The sequence below is a fragment of the Sceloporus occidentalis genome, unplaced genomic scaffold, assembly GCF_023333645.1.
Source record: "Sceloporus occidentalis isolate IW3139 unplaced genomic scaffold, rSceOcc1.0.p SCAF_13, whole genome shotgun sequence".
Lineage (NCBI taxonomy): Eukaryota > Metazoa > Chordata > Lepidosauria > Squamata > Phrynosomatidae > Sceloporus > Sceloporus occidentalis.
Window position 1 is genome coordinate 3,332,226 of NW_028316993.1, and position 23,919 is coordinate 3,356,144.

At 44.4% G+C, this 23,919-nt stretch overlaps 1 protein-coding gene across 3 annotated transcripts in view; it reads right to left on the reverse strand.

Moving 5' to 3' along the window:
- Window positions 1-3,239: 3,239 nt before the first annotated feature.
- The window catches only part of NOVA2 (NOVA alternative splicing regulator 2), a 40,457-nt gene continuing 19,777 nt past the window's right edge, over window positions 3,240-23,919 (reverse strand). For all 3 annotated transcript variants that reach the window (XM_089478164.1, XM_089478165.1, XM_089478166.1), the window contains exons 3-4: window positions 13,517-13,683; window positions 3,240-7,337 (exon numbers count right to left, since the gene is read on the reverse strand). In XM_089478164.1, coding sequence (XP_089334290.1) covers window positions 6,321-7,337; window positions 13,517-13,683 — 1,184 coding nt within the window. In that variant the 3' untranslated portion in view covers window positions 3,240-6,320. The remainder of the gene's footprint in view (window positions 7,338-13,516; window positions 13,684-23,919) is intronic.

The window sequence follows — 23,919 nt, forward strand, 5'->3', positions numbered from 1 at the left end:
ACTCCAGGTTGCCAGAGGAAGGATATCAAGTGTTAGCTAAGACTCAGAAAACACTGTTCACCAATCTACAGCATAGGGTCCATTTGAAAAGGTCTCCCCCACCATGTCCCCTCTCCTCTTTTGCACCTTTGCTCCAAAACCAGCATATGCACAAGGTGAGAGACGTTTCTACCAAAGTAAGATCGGGCTCAGCAGATCCAAGGAACTCTTCCTTGCTCTGAAAAAGCATGGTGTTTATATCAGATTTTTTTCCCTTTTAAACCATAAACATATAGACATTGAACATTGTTTCACAAAGCAGATCCCCTTCCCAAAAGGAGTCGGTACACAATTGCATGCTCCCTCCCTCCCTCCATTTTATGGTGCAAAGTATTTCAGACTCATACCTCCATCGCTGCAATTCAGCATCAAGACAGCTACAGAGAAAGAGAGCTGCAGAACGGACCAGAAGGTCTCTCGTTTTATAGAAAAAAGGTAATATATTTATTTAAAAGCCGCTAAGGATCCTGACTTCAGATCCACTAACAAGTCCTATGCTTCATTTTTTTTGTTAAACTTTTCTTTTTAAATATCAAAACCCCTGCAGCCCCCCGTTCCCACCCGCCCAACCCTAACCATTTTTTCCTTGTTTAAAAATTTGTTTAAATAGCTGCATGTCTATAAATAATAGTTTGGCACTTCAAAAATGAGGGGAGGAAAGGGAAAGTGCGTCTTTTTAAACAGGATATGTCAACAATATCCCCGAAACTCAATTGTTCCACAAAGGAGACATTCGGTCACGATACAGTAATTGTTCCAAAAGTGCAGTGGATACAAACGGTTTTGCAATGCTGCTCTCACCCCACCCGGCTCCCCTCAGCAAATTTGGTTTTCTTCGAAGAGAAGAGAGAAAGTGATTTTGCGGATTTGAAGGAGGGAAATGGAAGAGGAGCTAGGGGAAAAGTAAGACACAAGGAGCACAATGCTCCTGCTGCTGCTGCCTTGGAATGGGCAGGAGATGGACAACTTGGAGCCCCTTCTGCTGGCTCACATTTCAGTGGATCTGGTACCCTGGATGCTATCCCTAGTGTGGCAGTTGGGTCTTTTCAATGAAGGGCAGAGAAGAATCACATCCATCACATCTTCACCAAAAGCGCCTTTTCACTGAAGAAAGGAACTTGGCACAAAAAGTACATAAAATAGTCTCAGCAAGGAACTCCACTGTCCAAAGTGATTCTGCTGGTTTGTAACAGGGGCAGGTGAAGTTGCCCATGCACTGTCTGCTTGGACAGGTTCAGCATGGGCTCACCAAGGTTTGGCGCCCAAGATTCTTTGTGTTGGAGGTAACAGAAGTTTGGACACTGGGCAACACAAGTCAACAGAGAAGAAGAGAAAGAAAAATGGTTTTGCCTTTTGGAGAGATCCAGCATCTGAGCCAGTCACCAGAATGTTTATGGGATCCAAGGAAGTGCTGTGCCTGAAGGATGTATTTGTCAGGCTTAGAAGCCATCAACACTGACTTCTGCCAGTGTTTTTGTTTTTTAAAGTAAGTAAAGCATTCTGCAGAATGGCACACAATTCTGCAATCTAAAGTGCCATTGGCAAGGAGCTGGTGGTGCAAAAGGTATGTGTTCACAAACCTGGTGATTCAAATTTTCTGTCTTCAGGGGCATGACATTTACAGTGCAAGCACTGGAATTCTAAAAGTCTTGCTATCTTTATTTTCCATTAATCATATTTCTTGCTCAACTTGTCCTAAAAGCCCTAAAGGGAAGACTGCAGACTCTACAAAAGACTGGATGACCCACTCCCAAACCACACAAGGCACTATCTCCTATATGAGAGATCCTCAAGCAACATGCTCTTAGAATGCCTATTTGACTGGAAACTGCCCTGTTGAACTCATTGGGAATCCATGCCAGGTAGGCATGCTCAAGATTACACTCTGTATAAAAATTAACAGGTTAGGGAATTCAATAATAGCCCCTAGATGTTTTGTTCCAAGATTGTTTAAGCTATAGCCAGGTATTTGATATGTGATATATTGTGCCAATGATTGCAAAATTCTATGTCTTAATTTCATCTTGCAGTTGGGGGAGAAAAGGAGTTGACAAGAAGAAGTTCCCTTAAAAAAACTTTTCCAAACCAAGTGACGGAGTTGTGGAAGCAGTTTCCAATTGACATGTTTGGAGGTTCAGCCCATCTTCTGTCCCCTCCTCATGACTTGCAGAAAGAAGAGAGACTATGCAAAATTAGTAAGAAGTTGCGCAAGTCTGCCAAAGAGGAGAAAGGATTTTTTAAAAATGGTTTTCTACTACAATTGACCAGGTGGCAGCATCCATATGTGCCTTGGCACAAAATCATGATCCTGACAAAAGCTCTGTCTCTGAGCTCCCAAAGTAGGAACAGGAGGGCAGAAGAAAGATGACAGAAAAGAGTAGGAATGACAGATACTGTCAAAGTATCTGCAGCATTTTGGAGAAGGCAAGGGATGGAATGTAGCCACACTGCAGAATTAAAGCAGTTTAGCACCACTTTAACTGCCATGATTCTATCCTACAGAATACTGGGATCCACAGTTTGTTAGGTATTCATCCTTGTCTCTGTCAAGGAGAACTCTGAACTACAAATCACAGCATTCTGTAGGGCAGAGTCATGGCAGTTCAAATGGTTCAATCTTCATTCTCCTAACTCTTTAGAATCATAGAGTTGGAAGAATCTGTTTTAATTCTGCAATATGGATGTAACCTGGGTGGGGAATGTCCCTCTTTGTCTTATGCATCCGTAATATTTAAAAAGACGCAGACGAAAGAATTTGGCACAAGACGTTTCCTTTTTACCCTCCCCCCCCCCAACACAAAAGCCTGATATGCAACACACGTCTAAAACAGCAGCAATATTTTGTTCATCATAAAAACCGGGAGGCCTAGTGGAATCTCAGCCAGTGTAAACAGAGGCCACTCGCCGCTGCCTGTTTCCCCTCCACTAGCTAGCTAGCAAACCTTCCCAAGATAAAATGCTGGCTTCAGCAGCTCTCCTCACTCTGTAAGATCAGTGCAAGATACTATATAGATATTGCTTCCTTTACATTTTAATAGTATATAAGTTTCACATTTGAGTTTTGCTCCCTAGTGGTTTTAGAGTCTTAAGACTCTCCCTTCAGTCTAAGAAGGAAAAACAGAATCAAGATACATGCTACCACATAATAAGATATTAATTCTCTGCCCCTTCCCACCCCCATATATTCCCCAGACCCCACTCACCCCCGGACACAGAGTTGGCCTAAGAACTAGTCTAGCTGTTGCTCAAACTAACCTAGAAGAAGGACGGAGGGAGGTGCAAAGTCTTCTCCCACCCCGCACCCCGACCCAATACACATCCCTCCACCTCCATGCTTCAGAAAGAGTCAGGAAGGAAGTAACCTCTAGTGGTAATTGAAATATTGCACAAGTCCACACGCCTTGAAGCTGGGGTACAAACATTAGGCAAGTTGGACGTCTACACAACAGCAGAAAAGTCTGTGCTAATGGGAGCTACCTGTGCACTAAGAAGCAACCAAGAGGCAAAATCACCCTATAACTTCCCTTGCCTGCTTCCTCAGTATCATTTCCCCCAAACCCCAAAATCTTGGAGCATCACATGCTCAGTTTCTCCCCTATTTGAAACACTTCAGTGGTTGCAAAATAGGATTATCTCTCAAACTTAGCTCTGCCAAACAGAGAAATCTCCTGTCAGCAAACCAGTGCCAAACAGGCCAACCTATGCAGATATGTGTAGTTGAAGAGAAACACCTCACTATCTTGTGTTAGCCATTAACAGGTGCAATGGTTTGCCTGCAGGAATGCATGCACACAGCCTGAAAGAAAGTACAGTATAATGTGCCACAGGACGTCTAGGCGAGATCACAATGCGATTTGGGGTGATGAGGTAGACATCCACTTTGCCTCCACTTCGCAAGCCAGCGCTGTGAGCTCCCACTCTGCCTGGCTTCTAAGTGGCCTTTTAGTTTCAAAGAAAGAGAGGAAAACTGATGCAACCCAGTGCTTGACTTTGCAAGGCGGCTGTGTTCAGCCTCCTGGCAAATCCTGAACTTGCATGTTCCTATGACAGACACAAAACAATACTTGTGCAACAGCAAAGCTAGGCTCTTATTAACATGCTGGCACCTGCAAGAGCAGAAAGGGCTAAATCTTCTTCATGATTTAGGAGAAGCTCCAGGCCCTATATGTAAACACTACAGGGTGGTACCCTGATTTATTTCATTCCCCCCCCCCCTTTAAGGATGATAGGTATATGGGGTATCCCATGTCAGTCACTGAAAGACTAGCAAAAAGAGATAGCTCAAAAAAGATGACAGCAACACACAGCTCTGTGCTTGGACTACCAAACTGAAAGCCATCATTTGGATGAGGACAAAGAAAGAGGTTGGGGGTCATACTACATCGCGCAAGTCCCATGCGCCTGGTACTTGTCACCATTAAAATGCTAGCCTACATCCCTTTGGAAATTGGAAGCGCTGATCAAATTGCTCTGAGACTGAAACCTCTAGAGCAAATATTCACAAAGAAGCAGGCAAGCAACTGTAGCAGGGAAGTGGGATCCCTGCTGCATAATCACTGGGGTGAGGGCTTTCTTCCCCCACTACAGGACCATAATACTGCCATTTTTTACATGGAAGGGGATTAAAAGAGAGAAGGAAAGCCAAAGAGTGAGTCGAACAAGAGAGGCTCCACAAGAGGGGCGTCACAGCCTCTTTGCTGATATTCAGCATCACACAAAGCACTAATACTGATAACAGCTGCCCTCACAAAATGGCCGAGTGCTTTTCTTATGTTAGCAGAGGGCCAGGTTAGAGGGTGGCACTGAATTCAATAAGCTGGACTGGCAACAAGATAAGTGCATCAGTAGCAAGCATTTCCTTTCCACGTGTGCCATGCAGATTTTACCGAAAGGGGTGGCACTTGTAGATGAAATGAGGGTGGGGTTTGGGGGGGCTGTTGTTCTTGTCTTTTAAGAAAACAGGCCTCCCCTTCAGATGACAGCCCCTGCAAAACCAACAAAAAGCTTTCTTCCTGCTCTCAAAACACAATACGAGAAGAATTTCTGAAGTTTGGTGAAGGAACTTTATGAAGGGACAGTCAAGACAGGAAGTAGGCAAACACCACCCAAGAAGGGGACCACAACCTCAGGGCACCTTCTGAAGAAGTCACATAGACTGCCTAGAAATGGAAATCTGACTCTCACCTTAGAGAAATTAACCCTCAGTCTCAGCCATTTCTCATATCTCACACTACTTATTTGTCTTCTCTCTGGAACTGTGTTGTTTCTATACTCACAGGAGGACCAACCTAAGGGCTTCAAAGTCCCATCAAGTTATGACTTGCCCTTGGAAAAACTTCTCCAGTGTGAACGCTCAGATCCTGTTCTCTCGACTTCTTCTGTATCATGCAGTAAAACCCTTCAACCACAAACCTTCCACCCAAGTACCTCACTTTTTCTTCTTATCATACATATGACTGGGAAAAGGGAAAAGTATACCCACAGGGACACTTTTCTCCCTCCCAGATAAAAATATGCATGGAAGAATTGTGTCTTTTAAAAAGCCCACCACTTTGAACAAACCCACTCCCCTGTTCAAGAGCTCACTAATCCAACCCCTTTCCTCACTGTATTTTTCCTTACAGAGTACCTCACTTTAGTACACACTAGGCTGCCTAGAGGAAGAAAACCCCCACGTTGCTTCACTATGAACAATGGGTAGCTAAGATAATACACAAAGTAGTGTCACTTTCCGAGATCAAGATCATGAGGCAGAGGAGCCACCTCCTCATGAACTCAACCCATATTTTCCCTCCCCACTTATATCTTGAAACTCAAGTTTGAACATCTACAGGTGACAATACCTTGGGTGGGCATGAAGAGAAACACCAACAACCCATCAAGAAATCCTGAACTTGATCTACATACTCTGGGGACGGGGAAAGAAGAGACAGACCTTTCCCTGTCAAGATTGTTGAGAAAGAAAATTGGAAAGAAAAGAGGGAAAGAGGACTTCTTTTTCTTAAAAAAGGTTTTTCTATTAAAATCCATCAACTCAAAAAAGAAAAAAAAATGTTGCCATATATATATATATATATATACACACACACACATAAACAGATCGCACCATCAGCGAAATAAAGTTCCAGTAGAACAAATGCTGGGCTACTGCCCAGAAAGGGGGGTGCGTGTGTGAGAGATGGACACTGGACAGGGGCTGGTGTTGGGTAGGTTACAATTTTAATGATTAAAGAACTGATTTGAACTCTACTCCTTCCCCCAACCTTCTCTCCAGCCTTATCTTAACCCACTTTCTGTGGGTTGGTGGCCCGAACTCCTTGCTCATACGTTACTCGCTGGCTGATAAGATACTGTGCTGCTTGAGTAGCAGCCGGAGTGCCTGTGATGGTGACTTTTCGGTTCCTAGTACCCGGAATAAACTCCCCCTTTTTGGAAATCTGGATGCGGGCGCCCGTCAGCTCTTGGTACTCAACTAACGTCTTGCCGCCTTTTCCCAAAATGGCGCCCACTAGGTTCTCCGGCACAGCAATCTCCACCATATCTTTGGTGCTTTCCACAAGCTTCTCTGTGGCTAAGAAGGAGCTAGCCACCAAAGGAGAGGCTGTCCCCAGGTAGCCATTTGCTGCCCCAGTGGCTGCAGCTAAGGAGCCCAAGGTGAAGGCTCCGACTGCACCAGCTGGGGTGGTGGTACTAGTAGATGCTTCGTTGGCGTAAGAAGCTAAGAGGTTGGCAGCAGCAGCAGCAGCTGGATTTGCACCAGCAGCTACGGCAGCCAGCACCCCGGAGGCGGCCGCGGAGTTGAGGCCAAGCCCCAAAGAACTGGTGTTATATCCATAGCTGGCTAAGGTGTTGAGGGCTGTGCTGATGGCCAAAAGGTCACTGCCAGAGAAACCTGGCAGAGCAGCTGGGAAGGCCCCTACTCCAGCAAGGCTGGTGTGACCCAGGAGGCCGGATGCTGTGGCTGCAGCGGCAGCAGCTGGCAGCACGTCCGTGGAGTTAGCATAGGGTGATCCGGTTGGGTTGGAATTGGCCACTGGACCAGTAATGTTGGCATAGCTAATGTTGAGGCAGCTGCTGCTCTGAGGATCCTCCTGGATCTTCTGGACAATGATGTCAACAGCTTTGTGGATCTGTTCGGGTTCGCCACTGATGGTCACCACCCGTTCCTGAAGATTGATGCCCTCAGGCTTCTGGCTCAGCTGTACCCAGGCTCCGGACTGCTCCATAATGGCCTTTACTGTAGCCCCTCCTTTGCCGATGATCAACCCAGCCGTGCTGTTAGGAACGATCACCTTAGCCTGCATGGAGAGAAATGAGAGAAGTAGTTTATAGTTGCTGTTCTACATCTTTAAATGGCTATCTACTTTTACACCTACAGATCCTTCAAAATGACTGTGTTGACCTAGACTGTGAGTTTTGCTTGACATCACAGTGAGAAGACTATTAAATCAGAGGAGTAAATGCCATCTAAGAGGAAGTGGAGGAGATGGAGTCGAACTATAACTCATAACTGTAATTTTCCATCCTCTGCAAAATCCTATTATCCTGCTTACTTGTGTTGTGGAAGGGATTGTAGGTTCTTGAAGGCTTTGCTAGTGGAGTGCAAGCTTTGACAGTTTCTACCAAGCTGGTAGAGCTTTCAGTATGGCCATAATGTCAGAGTCCGAAGACTAGTCTAGATAAGTAGGGAGAAAGTCACCATCAAATAATGAATTGTCCACAACAATTACAGGCACAACAAAGGTGCAAAAAAGGTCTAATTTGCATCACAATAAAATCCCAGGAATGCCACATACTCAATTCTTTTCTTTTCTTTTGTTACCCATTACTATCTTATTCACCATCTAGGCTTCATGACAATGCATCAGACTAGAGCAAATAATAGGATGGAGGAAGCTTTTTCAGCACCACGGAGAGCACCACACTTCTTGCATTCAAGACACTAACCTTCATCTCTACTCAGCTGTGTTTGACCAGACAGCTTGGATTAGTGGTCTGAGAGTTGGACTAGCAGAGCAAGAGACCAGGGTTCGAATTATTACTCAGCCATGAAAACCCACTGGGTAACCTTGAGCAAGTCACTCTCCCTCACTCTCAGAGGAAGGCAATGGCAAACCCCTTCTGAAGAAATCTCGCCAAGAGAACCCCTTAATAGGATCACCTCATGGTACTACCAGTTGAAAATGACTTGCAGACACACAAAACAACCAATGCATCTTGCGTCCAGTGTGTTCAACTTAAACACAACTGTGAATGAAGGAGGGACACAGCCAACAAGCAGACAGGAGTCTTCCAAAACCATCCAAGTTGGGACTGTTCTGGGCTTATGGTGTTTTGCCAGGATTCTTCTGAATTAGGGTTTCTGTGTTGGGTTGGAGATGAGATTTGGGGTGCATGTCTTCTATCCTCACCTTGGTGGAAATAACAGCTTTGAAAAGTTAACTTCAGTTGTTTTAATTTGGTTTTTGTTATTAATAAATTGTTTCTTGCGTTAATTGTTATAGTTTTATTCAGGGGGATGGAGCTGAAGGGTTGGGGCGGAATTTAGTTTAGTTTAGTTATATTGGTAGATTAGTGTAAGGTTATGGTTTTTTTATATGTCATGTAACGGAGTGGTTTTTAGTATGCTTTTTGTGTTAGAATTAAATTTAAAATACAGATTTAAAAAGTTAGATTTCAGCAAAAACAAGTTAACTCCTCCAAGCTTTGAATACACAAACACACCAACATTTGAACACAGAAACTTTTCCAAACAGTGCGGAAGGGGGGGGGGAACCATTCTCCTTGCAGGCAGAGAGCCACATCTGTTCTGTGCTAAGACAGGGTGGAACGAATCAAAATTCTGCTCCAAGAGCTGAATCCTTCAGTTTGCATAATATGTGCAAATGGAGCCTGTTTGCCTGACTTCTCCCCTTCTGCATAGTTCACTCGCTTACTGATGCACAAGGAGAAACTGTGCTAGGACACACTTCCAGCCACTAATAAAATCTTCTACAACAATTCTGGCTTCTGAAATTTCAGTCAGCATTGCTCACCTACTTTTTATAAACAAAGCAAAATTTTCACAACTCCAAGGACCAGAAACATTATTATTACTATTATTTAGGTATTTAAAAAATTAAAGTGGTAATTCTGATGCATTATGCATTCCAGAGGCAATTCTACCTTTTGTTCATTTTCTCATCTGCAGAACTTCTGGCTACACAGCTCTGTTTCTAGCATACTCAGCTTATACCAGGAAAGAGTGTTGACTGGGGAGAAAAATGTGATTAAATGTAATGAGGGGGTGCTTCAAACATGGGGGTGGTTGTTAGAGTAGATCTGCAGTGAGGATCTGAAGCAATTCCTCCGGCTCCTGAGATTTCAGGAGAGATTGGGCCATTTTTTAGGAGCTGTTCAAAGGATAACCGTACAGGAGGATGGGAGCAGGAGGGAAGCAAGAGTGGGCTTTCAGAGAGATGGCTTCAGGGACTCTGTGATGAAGAAGGAGGGGGCTCCTCAACCCTGCCCACCCCACTGCCTTTTATATAACCACCGAGAAAGAGAAAGCCATACAGATTTAGCAAGAAAATGCTCTTATGTAATCAAGTCAGAGGCGCCTCCCGAAATCCATCACCTCGACCAACCCACAGCGATAGTGCTGGATTAGTGGAGAGGGAAAGCAAGAGAGCAGGAGGCAAGAGAAAGTCCTTCCACGCAGGCAGACTAGGTAGGACTGCATCCCGGATTTAAGGGCCATGTAATCTGAGAGTCAGCTGTCGCCTCCAAGCCCGCCAACTCTACAAACTCCCAATTTAAATCAAGAAAGATGCTTCTGAGAGGAGCCCAGAGAAGGAAAATGCCTGAAAAAAGCAAGGAAGAGGCCTCAGGTTTACCCACCGCAGCAGGAGTCCATCACAATCTGGGCAGATGTGAGGAATACAAGGAAAGGGTAAACCCAAGTTTGGAGATGGGAAGTAGATTCTTCCAGGGTTGACCTGTGCTTCCAAAATACTCTGAAGCATCACCAGAGCAATGACTGTACTATTTCAATCCCCTTTTCCAGCTCTAGAAGACGTCTGGGGTTAGTGTTTGTTCCATTGTGTTTCTAAGCAGAGCTAGGAAAACATTCCTTTTGTTAGACTACAACTCTCATAATGCCCCAAGCCAGGGAAAACAGTGGTCATGGGGGAATCTGGGTGTTTGTGGTCCAAAAAAGGAACTTTCCATGCTCTGTTTTTGAAACACAGCACAGAGGTGGGATGATGCATTACCCACTTAGAAAAGGACAAATCTAATAGAATCATATAATCCTAAAGTTGGAAGAGACCCCAAGGGCCACAGAGTCCAATCCCCTCCTGCTATGTAGGAACTCACAATCAAGGCACTCCTGACAGATGGCCATCCAACCTCTGTTTAAAAACCACCAAAGGAGAAGACTCCATTACATTCCGAGGCAGCGTCTTCCACTGGTCAGAACAACTCTGACCATCAGGAAGTTCTTCCTAATTTTTAGGTGGAATCTCTTTTCCTGTCATTTGCATCCATTGCTCCATGTCCTGTTCTCTGGAGCATCAGAAAACAAGCTTGCTCCATCCTCAATATGGCACCCCTTCAAATATTTAAGAGATGCAGATCCTCTTTGTCTTGGAAACAACCTACTCCCTCTCTCCCCAATAAAAATGGGGGTGCCACATAAAATCAGGGACTAGCCCTCCTCGCCTGTATTGGTTGCCAAGGCCAGATAAATATGTTGACACCTTTTCTATCCTGAGAAAGACATATAAAACCAGCTTGCTCACCTTATAAGTATCTTGAGTCACCTGTCCCAATTTGTGTCCCATTTCTGGTTATTTTAGGACTAAAATTAGTCTCTCCTGAAATACATACTCACCTTGCTAGAATGTCCTTTAGGTCACTCATTGGGACAAACACTTCGCCTTTTTTCTTCCCAGACATGACCTGCCTCCCCCCCTTGTAGGAACCCTGCTTCACGGTTTAGCCTAATCTCACATGTCAAACTATTGGTCTCAGAGCTTAGAGAAGTTATTCTTTTGGATTGATGCTTTCTGAATCTCCTAGCCAGCATGGCCATGGATGTTTCTGCGAGGCCAAGGCCAAAAATGTAAACTTTCCAAGTTCTGGAACTTTGACGCTATAGGATTTCTATCAGGAGTTTCTTTTTCAGGTGTTCTGTGTGTACAACAACAGGTGCTCTGTCACTGCACTAGAGACCCATCTCAATTTCTATACATGCTTTTTAGCTCTTTATGTTTGTGGGTGGAAATGGTCAGTTGCATAGAGACGCTTGCACATTTGGTGGAAATTCAGACTGGGACTAATTCATTTTAGCATTTATCTTGTGGAAAATCTTGGCTTCCAAAAAGAAAGGAAGGAAGGAAGGAAGGAAGGAAGGAAGGAAGGAAGGAAGGAAGGCAGGCTTGTTTCAATTACTCTGGGCCTTTTCCTACCCAGATTTTGTAACTTTTCCCTCTGTCTTTATCTGTTTGTTCTTAATAGCCATCAAGTCAACTCTGAATTATGTCCAGCTTTCACAAGCATACACAGAAATGGAAAATAGGATGGCGTGCATTATCATGACCTTAGTTTTCAATATCATTACACTATCTTGTCTAGTTCTTTCATAATCACTCTTCCAAGTCTTCTGATTTCTTAACTACAGCCTCTGTACCTGTTCTTAATTGTATTATAAGCTGCTTGAGTCAAAGGTCTGGGATAAAATCAGGATACAAGCCAAACAGACAAACAAACTTCCTATAATCTATGGACATTTCGGAAGAATTTCTGTAGCTTCCCTCCAAAAGGAAAGGCGCCTTTTTAACTGACAGGGGGCAGGAATGCACTTTTCATTCATTTCTCCTCATCCTAGCAGCCATGTAAATTCCTACTCCATACATACTTCCTGACCCCCACTCAAAGGTGGCTCTGCCAAGATCTTTGCTTTCAGCTTCCAACCCATAGCTGGCTTTCTTGTGCGCTGCCATAGCGACGGCACAACCAACAGACAATGAACAAACCTGCAGGCTGGCCTCTTCGACACACAACAACCTTGAGTGGAGGAAAAGGCACACCCCTCCCTGTTTAGCCATCTTTCCCTTGCAATGGGAAAGCAATGCACTGGAATAGAAACACCATGCATTGCACACTCCCACCAACATCTTGGCAGACCACTGTCATGTTTATAGATGGCTCAAGGATGACAAAAATATTGTCACATTGATCTTGGTCTTTTATGCTGTTCATGTTTTCTATTCTATTGGTTGGGAGGTGACACGATAGCCCAGTTTAAATGTCTGAAGGAAGATGGAGCAAACTGCTGCTCCAGAAACTAGAACACGAACCAATTCATTCAAACTGCAAGAAAAGAGGTTCTACTAGAACATGAACCAACTGATTCAAATTGCAAGAAAAGAGTTTCTGCTAGAACATGAGACTAGACCACGAACCAATTGATTCAAATTGCTTAGTAAACTTCCCCAGCATCAAAACCCAAAGTGGGTAACTGAATGTACAAAGCACAATACATTTTCAAATTCTCATTTGCAAGGACGCCTTTACAAAAAAAGTTTCTGCACTGAACTTCAGGGTGATGGTATTTTTTCTTCATCCCAAACTGACAAACAAAAATAGAAGCATAGGATCTTAGAGTAGGGAGGAACTGCAAGGGCCATTTTGTCTAATCCTCTGCCATCCAGATACACACAACTAAATCACTCCTGAGAGATGGCCATCCAACTTCTGTTTAAAGACCTCCAAAGAAAGAGACTCCACCACCCTGCAAGGCAGTCCACTCAACTGCTGAATAGCTTCTATCATTAAAAATAACAACGTTTCTTCCTAATGTTTAAGTGGAGTCATTTTTCTTGTATTTTAAATCCATTGGTTTGTGTTCTAGTCTCAGGAGTAGCAGAAAAGTAACAGGATCCATCTCCCTGTCATGCTGGCTGGAGATTGTGTAAGATGTGGTCCATAAACATGGCTTTTCCACACTCTGGACTGGACCAGACTTCTGCAACCAGTTCCCTCCAGATGGTCTATGTTGCTGTTACTGTGTGCCAGCAAGTTATTTCTGACTTATGGTGACCCTAAGGTAAACCTATCATGGGATTTTCTTGGCAACTTCCTTCAGAAGGGGTTTGCCATTGCCATCATCCAAGGCTGAGAGCATGTGACTTGCCCAAGATCACCCATGGGTTTCATGGCTGAGCTCGGATTCGATTCCTGGTGTCCAGAGTCACAGTCCAATGCTCAAACCACTACGCCACACTGGCTCTCATATAACAATCCACATGCTGGCTGTGGACAATGTAGGATTGTAGCGAAGGCACCAGATTGGGAGAGGCTGGACTAAACTGATGTTTGGTCCCATCGGGCAGAGTATCTTCTTTTCTTATAAGGGGCATTCCAAGCTGTATCCTCTCCTAGTAATCCCAAACCCTACACAAGAATGAGGTGCCTCCTTTCAGAGGACATTCACCTGCTTGGCTCGGTCAGGGTTCATGGTTGTCTGGGGCTGGAGGATGTTGACCGACTCAGGCTTCACCACGGACTGAGGGATCTCTCGGACCTTCTCCGCAATGAAGTTGTGAACTGCATTGAGGGCTTCCGCCGTGCCTTGGACGAGGCACACCCGCTCCGTGGTTCCTGTAGGGGCAAAAAAAGGTTGAGGATGTTTAAAGTAGAGTCTGGTGGCAACATGGGTCAGGCTTATCCAGAGGGTTTGGTTTCCCTGTATGGAATGAAAGGAGGAAATATCAGGAGGAAGGAATAGAGATAAACATGGAAGCAGAAGGAAATTTTAGGGCAACAGGCTGGGTGCATGAAGCTGGATGGTGGCAAATTCAGGACCGACAAAAAGGAAGTACAGTCGACCCTTTCCATTTGCAGCTCTGACTTTTACAGATTTGATTATTCACAGATGTGATTCCTATGTTCTCTCTAGGAATCTCTAGGTCCTCCAATGCAAGTCTGCCAAAAGTTGACCATAGAGTTGTGCTGGAGAACCAAGAAGTTCCTAGGCATTTGTAGATCCTCCAGCATGATTCTACTATCAACCTCTGGCAAATGTTGAGCATAGAGTTGCACTGGAGATTCCTAAAGAGGTGTTCTCTCAAGTAAAAAGAATAGAGGAGTTTTTTTATTTGCATTTTTTCCACGTTCATGGGGGTCCTTCACCCCTAACCTCAGCAAACTGTACTTCTTACAGCATGTAATCATGATGGTGGCTGTGTAGAACCTCAGGACCAGAGGCAGCACACCTTTTAATGCTAACCTCTGAGGAACACCAAGTAGGAAGGTGGCATTGCATTCATGTCCTCCTTCTCAACAGGGATCCAACTGACCACTCCAAGAAACAATAAGGCATTGGATGAGAGAGGCTTTTGGTCTGACCCAGGATAGTTCTTCTTAAATTAAAAATCCACCAATTTTTGATTGATTGGATTTGCAAAGTGGCCAACATGGCTACCCCTGGATGTCTTCTTAAATTAGGAATGGAAGAAGCTGCCTCATGCTCAGAGCTGGGAAGTCTTACATTTCTCGACTACAGCTCCCAGAGGCCCCAGCCAGCAGACCACTCCATGTTGGCTTGGGATTCTGGGTGCTGTAGTCCAAAGGGTAACAATTCCAGGTACTGCTCAAAGTGGGAGCGCTTATTCCAGACTTTTGGTTTGTTTTGGGGGTTTTTAGTGTGCCATCACCTTGCGTCAAACATATATAGGGAATCCTGGGAATTGTAGTACTAATATGTATTATGTTTAATTACAGTACTTTCATAGAATGTATGCCATCGGCAGGTTTATTTTATCTGTGAATTCAAAGGCTTTCATGGCCGGCATCCATAGATTTTTGTGGGTTTTTTGGGGCTATGTGGCCATGCTCTAGAAGAGTTTATTCCTGATGTTTCGCCAGCATCTGTGGCTGGCGTCTTCAGAGAATTTCTATTTTAATTGATTGTATGTACAGTTTGATGATGATGATAATAATAATAATAGTTTATTATGGCACCATTGCTCTCTGACAGAGGACTAAATGTCTCACAGAACTAGTACTGTATTCAGGATTCCCTAGCATTCAGCCAGGGTGGTTAAAGCGATCTCAAACTGGATTATTTCTGCAGTGTGTTTTGGACTTGTGTGGGAAGAGACACGGAAATGCTTTTTGCAGATGGAGGAGGCAAAGAGGAGGCAATGCTTTCGATTCTCGGAGACTGAAGGCTCCCATTTTCTAGCAACACCCTCCTCCTCTCCTCCTCCTTCTTGGGCCAAGTTCGGCTTCTGCATCTTCTCCTTTTCCTTCCTGCCTTCCCCTCAGCTGCTGCTGCTGCAACAAAGCCCCTCTCTGGCTCGGGGTTGCCATGGCAACACACAGAGGCCTTCTCCTCCCCATCACTACCACCAGTAGGCCTCAAGGGCCTGCCATCCTCGTTGTCATGGCAACCGGCGCCCCCTCATCTGCAAAATGGAGGAAGGAGGAGGGGGGATCACCTAGGCAACAAGACAATTCGGGATATGGGGAGAGAGGACCCCCCCACACACACTCATGGGGAAGGAGTGTTGGGGGACCCTCCATTGTCCTCTCTCTACTTATGATGGTGGGGTCTATGAGAAACCGGTCAGGACAGGTGCAGGGACAGATACCTGAGGCTGCATAAAAAGAAAGAAACATGGTCTCAATTCTGGAACATTGGTGCACAAGCCACATTGAAAACACTGGCGATGTTGGATTGCCACACTGAAAACACTGGGTTGCCACACTGATAACATTGCCAACTTAAGGACTGCCACACTGAAAACTAGAAAGGGCACTTCTACTTTTAGTGTAGAGAGATCTTGTAGCACCGTTGAGACTAACTGAAAGAAAGATGTTGGCTGCATGAGCTTTCGTAGACTTGACTTTACTTCCTCAGATGCATTTGGTTAAGTAGACTTAAGCCTACGAAAGCTCATGCTGCCAATGTCTTTCTTCCATGTCTCAAAGGTGCTACAAAATCTCTCTGCAGACTAACATAACCATATCTTCGAATTCTTTTCATAGTTCTGTGTGCATTGTGTGCCTTCGTTCGAAGTAGGTGGCCCTAAGGGGAAGCTATCAGTTTCTTGGCAAATTTCTTCAGAAGGTTTTGCTTTTACCATCCTCTGAGGCTGAGAGAGTGAGATTTGCCCATGGTGGGTTTTCATAGATATGAACCCTGGTCTCCAGAGTCATAGTCAAATGCTCAAACCACTACACTGGCTCTTTTAATAGTCGTGTATTACCGGATATTGCAGCAAGGTGTTGCTTGTCATGCAGTCAGGTATCAAGCCACGCCTTCTGAAATTCCCTCTTCTACATTACCATGAAGATGATATTTTATTATTATTATTATTATTATTGCAGAAGAAATGCAGAAGATGGATTCAACAATGTGCATGCATTCAAAACACATTCAAGGCATGCAAAGTTTTATTCCGGTTTATCCCCAGGTCTATTCACACAGCCGACAATGTGAATCGTTTAGTAAAACTCACGGGGGGGGGGGGGGGAATGTAAGATTGGTTATCCCGGGTTAAGTGGTGTGTTCCCACACATCTAGAACTACGACAAGATGGAAGTTTGTCACATAAAACGTGCAGCCTCTGGGTATAGAGGAATTCAAGCACCGCTCACATAAGATATGATTCATAACAGTGTTGCTAAAGCATGCTTCAAGCATTCTCTCACCAACCCTTAAAACAGCTGTGCAAAGTAAAGTGGGGGGGGGGGGAGTAGTAAAAATGCACAAATATTGTAGGATATGTGTGGAACTGAGATCTATGGATATGCCTCTGGTAAGATTTCCACAGGCTGCAGCCACACTGCGGAAATAATCTAGGTTGACACTGCTTTAAATGCCATGGCTCAATGCTATGGAATTTGTGGGCACTGTAGTTTATTGTGGCACCAGAGCTCTCTGACAGAGAAGGCTAAATGGCTCACAAAACTGCAGTTCCCAGAATTCTACAGCACTGAGCCATGGCAGTCGGACTAGGACTGGACTGATTCAAATCCCTTACAAACATAAAGCTTAGGAAGTAACCTTAGCCCAGCCCTGATCTTATAACCTGGGTTATTGTGAGGATAAAATGGATGGGGCAAGAAGGTACACTGAATGCCCTGAGCAACAGTAAAAGTTGCCACCCAGCATTTCCATGGAGTATTATATCCCCTTCCCATTAAATATCATCCCCAAAATACTGCCACAGAGCCCTTCCTCCTTATATGATGCTCTCCAGATGTCTTGGCCACAGTTCCTATCATTCCCTTCTGTCTGAGGCTGATGGGGGCTGTGGTCCAAATGGAGGACTTTCAGGCAGGAGCAAGTTGCACCAAAAATTATATAGCCAGCAATGATTTGTATCGCAATGCACATTATGAAGATGGCTGCTGCAGTAACACTACACAACAGACCAAAACAGTGAGCAATCAGAACAACCATGTCCACCCTTATAGCTATAACAGGATGACTAAACAGGAGTTAAAATTACTATTAATATCCATACCTGATGAAGAAGCTTGTGAGTTTTGAAAGCTTGTGTAATTTATTTTGCTCCTTTGGGTTGGCCTTAAAAAAGTATCATTGTAATGTGTTTCTCAGAAGTAGCTGTAACACATACACACCCCAAAACAAACCTGGATGCTGACAACATTCACCATAAACAGGTGTCATCTGAGTATATACCACTAATATTACAGTCACACCAATATAAGGCACCAGAACTTACATTCAGTACCTCCCTAAACCATTGTTCAAAGTAGAAGCCGCCATTTAAACAAACCAGCAGATTTTGTAAAGCAACTCACTAGCCACACCAGCCACCCAACTTGCCCACACTTGGGACACCACAGTATTGTAGATTCTGGAGACAGAAAGGGGCTGCAAGGGCTATTTTGTCTAATCCCTGCCATGCAGGAATACACAACTAAAGCACTCCTCAAAAATGGCCATCCAGCCTCTGTTTAAAGACCTACAAAGAGAGAGGGCACTACCCTCTAAGTCAGTTTATGCCACTGCCAAAAAGCTCTTATAGTAAAGTAGTTCTTCCTAATGTTTAGGTGGGATCTTTTTTCTTGCAATTTGAATCCACTGGTTTGGGTTCTAGTCTCCAGAGCAGTAGGAAACAAGCTCACTCCTTCTATATGATATCCCTTCCAAAATGTAAAGATCGCTATTACTGTATGTTACTTCTTGGGAGCCATTCAAATGATGTTGTTTTTAGTGCAACTATGCAAACAATCTCACTGACGCATTCCGGCTTTATTGTCCACGCTATTTTTTAAACCGGAACTGCACCTAGGTGCATCTCTGTGAGTTCTGTTGCTCACAGATGCCAACACTGTGAATAAAGATGGATTCGACAATGCGCATGTATTTGAAATACATTCAAGGTATGCAGAGTTTTATCCCGGATTATCCTGGGCCTATTCGCATCAGTTATTCACACAGCCGACAATGCGAATCTTTTAGGAAAACTCCGGGAAAATACTCGAGATCAATTATCTCAGTTTAAAATTGAATGAGATGTATTCTAAATGCATGTGAACAACAAAGATTCAACCCAGATTCTACTGGGGTTATTTTCACCATCTGAATAACCCCCTCAGTCATCTTTTCCCCAAGCTAAATAACCTAAGTAGTTTCTTATGAGACTTGGTTTCCGGACTTTGGATTATCTTCGTTGCCCTTCTCTGGACATGTTCCAGTTCCTTTTGAACTGTGACGTTCAGAAGTGGACACAGTATTCCAAGTGAGATCTTCCCAATATATTCAAGCAATAGTCAATAATCATCAATAATCCAGCCAGCCACAAAGGCCTATAGTATGTTCAAAGACCATTTAACCTTAATTAGTATCCTTAAGCCCCGTCCTTTGAACGAAGCGAGGGTTACATAATACAAGCTGTTGACTCCTGTTTCCACTAGTCACCTGGCGGCATACCTCCTTGGCATATCCTGTCTGCCCTTTTTATGCAGCTGTTCACTGCGAGCTGGACTGTCGTCCATCGAGAGCTGACTTCCAGAACAACCTCGAACTATCAGATATGCCAAAGGGAGCCTCCAAGTTCAGAGGCAGTCTATTTCAGAGCAAGCCTTGGAAAAGTCAGCTTGTTTAGACAGCAACCAGACTATCTCATGTTTATGCTGGCTGAAAGATTCTGGGATATGCAGCCAATAATAATAATAATAATAATAATAATAATAATAATAATGATGATGATGATGATGTAGCCTTTTCAGTCTCTCCCTGATGCTAGAGACAGATCAACATAGGAAGGTTTCCTTATGCCCTTATGCTTTGTTTGTGATCTTTGTTGGAGGCATCCGACTGGCCACCGTTGGATACAGGATGCTAGGCAAAATGGTCTATCCAGCGGGGACTCTTCTCATACTCTTATGTAGCACCCCATGGGTGCTATGAAGCTTACAGAGCAGCCAAGTCTTTTTGGAGGGTGCCTTGTGTTTGTGTTTCATTTTTGCAGCAGTCAACATCCAGCACCTCCAGAGACTTGTCTCTCTGACCACAGAATAAAAAAGTCAAGGGATCCATCACCTCCTTGCATGCCCTCCCCTGGCCACTACTACTGTACTAACAATCCCTTCACTTTCCCAGGAACAAAAACATCCCCCACCAAAAATTACTCAGCCCTGGAAAAATAGGAAAGGGAGCGGAGGGACCTGGTGCATTCCAGGGTCTGGAAAAACAAGGGGAAAGGAGGCTTCCAAGCTGGCAAAGCAGAGAAGGCTCATTGGTGTTCCCTCTAGGTAACCCAGATGCCTTCTGGCCTTCCTGGATAAATTGGCTAGGTGGAGTAAATTGGAAGTAAGGTGTTTGGTTTCTCAGAGGCCCAATACTGGTTGCTATTGTGTTTGTAGCCTGGCGGCCAGGCCTTTAACAGCTGTTTGGCAACCAGAAAAATTCAAAGCTCTTTGCTTTTTCTCAGCATGCAGGTGCAACACTAGGGACAGAGTTTGCTCTCAGACGGTTGCCCTGTGACCTGGCTGGCAAACAGGGACAACCCAACTGAGAGCACTAAGGGTTTTCTGTGAATGTTGCTGCAATTCACTGAAATGGCCAGGTTTAGACGTGTAAGAAATTGAAGCATCTGCACAGCCAGTCCAAATCACAGAGTTAGAAGGGATAGTAAGGCCCATTTAGTTCAACCCTGCACAAAATAGGAATACAGAACTAGGGGTGCATTTACACTGTAGAAGCAATGCAGTTTGGTGTCACTATATCTGCCAGGGCTCTATCTTACACAATCCTGGGATGGTAGTTTTGTGAGACACCAGCACTCTTTAGCAGACAAAGCTAAATATTCTGTAAAACTGCAAATCCCAGGATTCCATGGTAGACTGGAGCTACAGTGCTTAAATCAATTAAACATTAAAAAAACCAAACTGCATGACTTTTACAGTGTTGATGCACACTAGAGCACTCCTGAGAGCTGCCCATTCAACTTGTTTAAAGCTCTCCAAAGAAGAGGAGTCCGCCACCTCCTACTATCCAGAAGTTCTTTCTAATCTTGTTCTGCTTATCAACATTATTTTGTTTTTATTTATATATGTCAAGAAGTATTTTAAACGCCTTTATCTTTTCAACTATATTTTATTTTTTATGCAATCTGTTTCAGTATTGTAATAATTTAATTCTGTTTTAATGTAACATTTTCCTATGTTTTTAATTATGAGAGATAGATAGCAAAGAGCTATGGAGCCTTTCTGATACAAGACTGAATGCTGGATTTGAGTGTGGAAGAGAAAAACTCAAATTCGTCATCACAGTCCTCATTCTCCATCCTGCCCACTGCGCAGAGATGTGTTGGGGGATTATGGTTGTCTTCGTCGATAGAACAAAGTTTGCCTGTATTTAAAATTAAAGATATCTATAGAAAATTGCTACTTATTCGTGTAAATCACTTCTGTAATTCTAGGAACCAGGGTGTGTTAAGAATCGCCTCTAGGCAATCATGTGTTTGTAAAATGGAAGACAGTTGCATCACCCCATATTCCTTTTCAAACTGTTGGTATACCCCAAGTGGCTGTATACACTTTTAAAAAAAGGATTTTTAAAAAGAAAAGAAAAAACCCTGCTTGAGCTGAATGCTTTTATTTGAAAGGAAAAGTCGCTGCATGGAAAGCACCTGATCCAGCTTGAGGCCACACACCCATTTCCTGTCCAAACAATTTCCAGCCTCGGATGCTGGGAGTACAAACTGGTTCAGGCCTCTCCACGGCAGCTCTTCCTTAAAAATAAAAGTGGCCAAAATTCCTTTAAAAATACATGTATTTCATGCAACCTGTTGTTTGTCTCTTATGCAGCTGGGGATACATGATCCGGTTTACTTGCTTGTGGACTAGAAACATGTCAGATCTAGGTAGATCTGGAATAAGAACCATCTGGCATTCTCCAAGCATGAATTTATATGTGACTTTTAATTTTCCATACCATTCCCCAGATGGAAAACCTGAGCATACGTAGCCAAGCAGTATCACAATGTGGTCAAGGCAGGGAAAAAGGTACTAATGAGGAATGAATGGGGTTGCAGCAGTTTGCTTTTGCCTGAGTGTATTGGAAAGGACAAGATTTCACCCCTCCTCTCCTGTTCCTCCTGCTGAGTTAACTGAATTCAAAGTAGTTTTGCACATTGAACTCAATGTTTAGTCGAAGGCTTTCACGGCCAGCATCCATAGTTTTTTGTGGGTTTTTCGGGCTTTGTGGCTGTATTTTGGAAAAATTTATTCCTATAAATTGTTCTAGAACAGGGCCACTTGGCCTGAATTGAAGTAAGCTATAGACCAAGAGGGTACGTGGGAGGAAAAGAGAGAAAGTGGGACACTTTTAAAGCAGCTGAAAATGTCGCACAACAAAGGATGAATTGGGACCGTCCCTGTAAAATCAGGACAGTTGGAGGATATGGTTTTCCGACAGGCAGCCCTGTCGGCTTTCACTCTGATTTTTCCAGAGTGCATCAGCGATGACACACACAGGGCTCTTCCATTCCTACTTCCTCTCCCCTTTGATGTGGCATCTATTTCCAAGCATCTCAGGGCCACATGTACACCCTTGCAACAAGAGATGCCTCTGCCTGCGACCTCTAATTTAAGAAGATCCTTCCTGTTGGGTATTTCTTTCTTTTTCCTGCTCTTCAGGACTCCCAAATCTGGAAAAGGGGCAATGCACTCGGACTGGCTGGAGCAGTTACTCTATCTAGCCTGCAACCTTCTGGCCACCTTATCAGAAAGAGTGTTTCCTGCCATTCAGTCCATTTCCCTAGCTGGCCAGCCCAGCCAGGCTGCATTTCCTGTTTCCTTTCCTTACACTCCAACCCCCTCCAAATCCAGCCAAAGTTTGCAGTTGTAGAAATGAAGTATTGTTATGCTCTCACTGCCTTCTGCATGCAAATCCTGGAGCGCAATGACATACCTTCCAATATTTCAAAGACAAAAATGGGCACATGAGTGGCCAAGCTGCATCCAAGTGTGGTGCAGATGGCAAAGGTTATTCATGAGGATGAGCACAGAAGTTATTTGGGCCACATGACCGTTAAAGGGACAGGAGCCCTCTCCAGTTTGCATTATGGCAACCCTGATGTTTATAAAGATCTCTTTCATTTTCACATAGATATACACTACCCGCTGTCCAATTGGAAGGGAGTAGTAGCAGTAATATAGAGCCAGTCTAGTGGTTTGAGCTTTGGACTACAACTCCAAATCCAAGGCCAAGCAGGGTTTGAATCTTGGCTCAGCCATGCAAATCTACTGGGTGACCTTGGGCAAGTCACAGTCTCTCAGCCTCAGGGGATGGCCATGGCAAACCTCCACTGAACAACTCTTGCCCAGAAAACCCTATGATAGGTTCGCCTTAGGGCTGCCTTAGGGTTGCTGTAAATCAGAAACGACTTAGAAGCACATACAACAAAGGTAGCAGTAACGTTGCCATTAATTCATGCAGAACACAAGGATGCATTGTGTGTGTATGTGTGCATGTGTATATGTGTGTGTGTCTTAAACCCCTGCATCTCAGTCTCCATCTAAAGAAAAGGGCTCCATTAGAAATGCATTTGCATCCTACCCGCCAAACCCCATAAGCAATACAAAGGGTTTCCTTTCCCTTGGAAGAGAGGGGGAGGGAAGCAAAGGGAAGGGGGGGGGTCCTTTCCCGGAAGCCACAAACAAACAGGGCACCTGCTCCCTGTTGCCATGGCAACCAGATCCAGGCCTATTTCTCCCTCTCTGCCCCCTCCCCTCCATCCCTCTCCATCCTTTTGCACTGGTGAGGATTTGCAGTCTCCCAGCCCATAATCCCGCAATCAAGACCAGAGGATGTGGAGGGAAAGCGGCTTAGCCAGGGCTGCCCCATCGGGGCTTTGTCTGCCCTTCAATCACAGCCCGGATTAGCGAGAATGAGAGGGCAAGCGGGTCTCGGCCGTGCTAGCCCCACAGGCTATGAGCTCAGCTCATGGGTTTGGCTTGAGGATCTTTGCCAGGACAGCCCATGGGGTGGTGTAGTGGTGTAAGCATTGACTACAACTCTGGAGACCTGGGTTCGAATCCCTGCTCGACCATGGAAACCCACTGGGTGACCTTGGGCAAGGCACACTCTCTCCCAGCCTCAGAGGAAGGCAAGGGCGAACTCCTTCAGAAAAAATCTTGCCAAGTGAGGGATTCACGCTGTCTTTGTGTGCGTGCCTTCAAGGCAGCATCCACACTGGAAAAATAATGCAGTTTGACGCTGCTTTAACTGCCATGGTTCAATGCTATGGGATTCTGGGAATTGTAGTTCATTGTGGTGCCAGAGCTCTCTGAGGGAGAAGGCTCACAAAAATGCACTTTCCAGAATTCCATAGCATTGAGCCATGGCAG